The sequence below is a fragment of the Drosophila grimshawi genome, unplaced genomic scaffold, assembly GCF_018153295.1.
Source record: "Drosophila grimshawi isolate 15287-2541.00 unplaced genomic scaffold, ASM1815329v1 contig_1377, whole genome shotgun sequence".
NCBI lineage: Eukaryota > Metazoa > Arthropoda > Insecta > Diptera > Drosophilidae > Drosophila > Drosophila grimshawi.
The window spans coordinates 19,361,005-19,366,794 of record NW_025062900.1 but is presented as its reverse complement, the minus strand read 5'-3'; the positions used below and the strand labels follow the sequence as shown (position 1 = coordinate 19,366,794).

General features: G+C 35.9%; 1 protein-coding gene across 1 annotated transcript; it reads right to left on the bottom strand.

The window, feature by feature from the left end:
• Nucleotides 1-2,101: 2,101 nt before the first annotated feature.
• Nucleotides 2,102-2,905, bottom strand: LOC6566836 (heterogeneous nuclear ribonucleoprotein A2 homolog 1). The gene is made up of 3 exons (XM_001992856.2): nucleotides 2,664-2,905; nucleotides 2,342-2,606; nucleotides 2,102-2,281 (listed from the first exon to the last, which is right to left on the bottom strand). The coding sequence occupies exons 1-3, from the start codon at nucleotides 2,766-2,768 to the stop codon at nucleotides 2,229-2,231; spliced, it is 423 nt and encodes a 140-aa protein (XP_001992892.1). The 5' UTR covers nucleotides 2,769-2,905; the 3' UTR covers nucleotides 2,102-2,228.
• Between the last annotated feature and the right edge of the window lie 2,885 nt (nucleotides 2,906-5,790).

The window sequence follows — 5,790 nt, the reverse complement described above, 5'->3', positions numbered from 1 at the left end:
TAAAAGCAAACTCAATTTAAATTCAAAAGGCCAAAAGCCACCAAAAATGGTGCGTGCTTATCGCCGATGCCGCCTTTTGGACCCGATAAGCTCGATAAAGCGTTCACAAAATAAATTAAAAATACATTTTTTGAGGTAAATGTGGCACTTTAAAGGCAACTTGAGAAAATCACATAATAAATATAAAAACACAATTAAATAAGTGCATAGAAAACAAATTCGTAAAAAGCAAGAAACACACACAACAACAAAATGCAAAACAACAGCAACAACAACAACAAAAATACACAAATAAAAACACAAATTAAAATAACACCAAGAAAATTTCAAGTACTCAACGTGAAAGGGCAACACGAACCACGATCAACACAGTCAACTCCCTTCCCTTTCCATTTCCCCTTCCCCTTCCCCTGCCGCTTCCTCTTTTCACAACTAACTTTATGTTTAAAGACATGAAAATAAAAAGCAGATATGCCCTAACAATTAAGAGGGTCCAAGCGAATAAGCGTGTGCCCCACTCTGGAACTAAATATATGATTATATATAATCCCAGTCTGAAGGAATTTTGGCATATACTTTTTAATAATAATAAATAAAATACAGATAAAGTCAAAGTCCTTTGATATGCATACCAATTTTTAGTTGTTGTTCTCCTTATTATTTAAAAGACAAGAACAAGTTAGACTCGTTCAGTCGACACGGCTCGACTTGAACATATTCTGTACCAAACTGTTAAATACTAAAAAAGCTTGTTTATAGTAGTTAGTTCATTATGAAAATACATTCACTGTTTTTCATGCGATTTTCATTAAACTTTTACAATTGATCAGATATATATATCTTTGAAATGGTGTATTATAAGATAACTTGTCTCCAAATTGGAAGTTTCTAGCTCTTATTGAGACCTCAGAGATGAGATCGGCTAAATCAACTCATCTGATTTGCCTGGCCAAGAATATATATATACGTCGGAGATGCCTAATCACTCTCTTAGATACTTATGAACAAATTCTTATTAACCTTTATCCCATTTATTTTTAAAAAATAACCCGTTGACTTAAAAAAAATATTTGTTATTTTATATAAGTACAAAAGTAAACACATAATACTAAAAAGTATATTTTATTTATATGTACAAAAACTATACCTCTATTTACACTTAGATGAATAAGGAATTCGCCTAACTCTTATAGCTCAACATAAGTCAAGTCGCTTTATTCTCTTGCATATCTGGCCGATGTCAATGTTGTGAACGTGACCAGCATTATTTTTTGTTTGTTTACTGTTTGTTCGCACGTTTTGCGGAAACGGTGTCCAAAATATTTAGAGCACAACGAATGGTGTCTCATAATTGGAGCAGAGTCGCCCAGTCGCAGAGCTAGTTGACTGAACTCGGCGCATGGCAAATGGCGGCGACATAAATTTACAGCCCAAAAAGAAAACCAAGAAATACAACGCTTAAAAAACTGACAAAAATGCTAGAAACTGCTGCATATATACCATTATATGTATATGTTCTATGAAAAATGCGTTCGGTTTACCATTAATCCACAACCATGATCCAGAGCGACAGATCATTACACACGCGCGCACCAAAGCAGCTCCCCCCAAGACAACGAATTCTCTATGGAAATTTATTAATAAAAACTGACAAAAAAAATAGAGAAGAAAGGAGATGAGAAGAAAGCATAGAAAATATACAAAAAGCGAATGTGGAGAGATGCATGGTACACGTGTCTGTGTACATAATACATCCGATATGCGACATCGCACCCCATACCATCATTCCAAACTATCCATCTAGTTGCATGTGCCCTGCCCCGGGAAGTGGCTGTTGCAGTTGCTACTTTGTTGTAATTTATAGCAGCGCCGCCAAATGACATGCTAACTAATAGTATCATCATAATTTATGCATGCATTGCTTATGTAATTTATGCCCCTGCCCAAAAACCTACCCCACCAGCACCAGCCCTCTGGCGTTGAGGATCCGGTGCTGACAGAGGTCATAACACCCGTCAAATCGTGGGTTAATAGCCCACTCTGATCCCGGCAGGGCAGCATTTAAATATCGATTACCGATCGAAACGATTGCACGTGCGAATTTGAACTTTACTTGGATTTGTACATTTATTATTATCGGTGTACTTTTCATTTAACTTGGCTAACATGAGATTTGATTTTTACTGTCCGAGAAACTTTGTGCTTTGAATAAAGTGGCTGGTCAACGTTCACCAATTGCTATTTCCATTTTGGGCACCACGTCCCATGCCACCGGCCAGTCCTGCAAACACCATACTCAATGATAATCCAAAGTGTTCCATGTAATTCTCAATTAACTCACCATTGCGAGACATGCCTCCGCCATAGCCTCCATAATTGCCGCCCATTTGGCTCATACCCATCTGGCCCATACCCATTCCCTCTCCTCCAGTTTTGTGTGGATTTGCGTAGCGCATCATTGACTGATTGTATGCCTCATATGGAGCAGACTGTGAGGTACTCGGAGACATGGCCGGTTGGAAGTTGTTAGCTTGATTTGAGTGCAACCACTGACGTCCACCACCATTAATAGTATTAGCATAGTCACCCGGATTCATCTGACCCATCTAAGAACATGGCTAGTGGATCAGTAATTTAATTTGTAATCCTACCCAAAGTTTTACCTGTGGATAGACGGACATTGACTGGCCAGCTTGTCCTCCATGTCCACCGCCTTGGCCTCCCATATAGCTCCAGTTGAATTCCGTTCCATTGTTACCATAATCCATTTTGACTATTAAAATTAACCAAAAATTTATTTAAAAATTTTAATTTCTCAACAAATTTTTGTGTTTATTTGAATTTTTTTGTAACCAGAAGTTTTCTGCTAGAAGGTTGAAATTCGAATGAAATCTGAATTTTTTCTACTAAAACATATTTTTCTTCTTACAACCAAATCACTGACTACTTGATTTCCAATATTCCAGATATGTTTTTAATAATTACAGAGTATTGGTAAAATATCCTAAATATATTAAATGCATTAAATATTCCAGATTAATTTTTAATAAATATTTTTTTTATTACTTTTATTACTACAAAAATCAAAAATTCCATTTCATTTTTCATATTTTATTGCTCGCATTTTCCAGATTTTATGATCGCTTATTATCTTTTTTAAGTGTATATTTTGGCCAAATATTCCAGATTTCATTGTTCAACGATTAATAATTAGTATTCTATAAAATTCAAAGGCTCGTTTTTTGTAAACATTTATACTAAATGTCCACCTGTTAAGCACAGCTGTCTTTTCTCTAGCAGTTGCCTGTAAAACAGGTTTCTGCCAACGGTTATATTTAGAGCGCTTGGAACAATTGGATACTTAAGGACACACTCCCAAACACATTCAAACAATAGCAATATCCTGCTAGGGAAGAGGTGCGTCTTCCAGACGGACACACGTAAAAGGAGATGACCTCATAAATCGCATCGTTATGATCTTCATAAATATATAATTGCTTCATATTCATAACGCTAATCGCTCAGCTCGAAAGGACAATGCGGTGTTGTCCTTGAATAAAATGCAACCGCTGTGCAAACCGATGTTGAGCTGCACTTATCTACTTCTACCTGCACCATTATATATACATATAGATAGTTGACAGTTTTTTATGGTCGACAATGTTTGAACAGCTCTGCTAAGCTAATGATTTATGGCCCAAACGTTGGTCGACTGCATTTGTGCTCTGCTTTTTAGACAGCAATTTAAACGCCATAAAATGATGGATATAATTAGTACACCAAACAAGTAAATTTATCTATTTGTGTTTGGTTGTTTAAAAATGCTGAAAAGCGTTTTAGATGCATTTTCTGTGCATCTTGGCCATAAAATTGTTTGTTCACCTGTTGAGAGCATTTTTTATGCTCAGTTCTCTCATATGTGTGTCAGGCAGTTGAAAATTTCATAAATTTCCCACTCATGCCACGTGCCAGTTCAGTGTCACTGTCACAGTGCCGGAAAAACTCGCCCCTCACAAGGAAAATTGTTTCGTGCCCCGAAATGTTATTTTTCTTTTGTTGGATTTATTTATAGTTTCATTTGTTGTTTTTTTAATAGTAGCGTTCAGTGAACTGTTTGTTGTGCAGCTAGTTTGGACCGTATCGAAATATGATTATAGGCTCGATGGAAAAAGAGAAAAGTCCATTCTAATTGCTGACAATTAACACCTTTCAGTTGAACAGCCAGAAACAATGCACATTTGTCAGGCACACCAATTTCGGTTCGGGGGCGTGCGTCCTAATGTTTTCCCAAAAACATTTTGATTTATCAACTCTTTTTAAATTCCAAACATGGAACCATCTTTCACAGCCCAAATGCAACATCAGCCGTGTCAGCAAAGTCATACGCATTAAGTCCAACAACAACCCGAACCGAACCGAACCAAAACCGAACCGAATAGATACACTCGAAACGATTTAACTCTTTAACCCCGCCCACAACCGTTTTGACCCCAAACACGAAGAGACTGCAGCTGAGACATGCTCGGGGGCCTATTAAAAAATTGTTTATGAAAACAAACATTTTCACAGCGATTAATCATCGGCATTGCTTGGCGCGTGGGGGGAAATGGCATTGCCTCAGTAAGCCCCCGCTCCCCTCTTCCGACCTCCTGCTCACAGCCGATGTTGAGTTGATGTTGATGATGATCTCCATGGTAGCCAAGTAGCCAAAGCAGCAGCCGACATCATCTGGCAGCCAGCGATTAGGCGGAGTGCCTTCCATTTTCCACTCGGAAAGCATTTTAAGGGCCTCTATATTATTAGGTGGGGGCTGGGAACGGGGTCGGGGGGAAAGTGTTAAATGCCTGCCAATTAGTGCCGTCTGCTCGTTGAGCTCCATTGAGAGATCGTTCCCCTAATTGGCTAAAATATGAATTGCTATTCAATTTAATCAGCTTCATAAATCGCTTGCCATTGTGAGAGGCGTTGCTGCCATTGAATGTGGAATCGAGAAAGTTGCTCTCTATTTTTAAGATGACAGCTGCTCAAGCATTAAGCTATAAATAAGTATTGCCATATACACTGTGATAATAGTATATATAAATAGCGATTATTGAAATGTTTCATAAAAACGAAGGTCGCTAGAGAAATCTGAGTGAATATATATATCAAATTAATGACTATTTTCACTTAAGCTATTGTTTATTGTTCTTACATTTTCAAGATCAATTCAATTTTCTTTACAAATATAGTTATTTTTATATATAGTGATTTTTAAGATGTTACATAAATATTATTATCGATAAAGAAAGTTGAGTGAATATATATTTTATCTGTCTACAGATTGACTATATTGCGCTTAATTTAATATGTATAATATAATATGAATCTACCACAAAACAAGAATTGATTCTAAGCGATTAATTTGAAGCTAAGTATGAAAACATATATTGAAAGTGTGATAAAATTTACTCTTTCAGCTTTTATTGGGGAAAAAATAGTTGACTTTTATGAGAGTATATTTAATAAATTAAAAATTATTATTATTATAGAAAATCGTATAATATTTGTTTGCTAATTTATTATTTAGAACAAACACTGTCTGAATTTAAGAAAATTGTCCTAAAATTAAAATACTGAAAAAAACTGAAAGCTAGAAACAATTTCTGAATCCATACATAACAAAAAAACCACCTGGAAATTAGATATTTATTCTACCTCATTTTCTACCTCGAATTAAAAAAAGAAAAGTAGTGTTTTTAGAAAGACAGAACCTTCCATTCTAGAAAAATACTTTCTAAATAAAAAAGT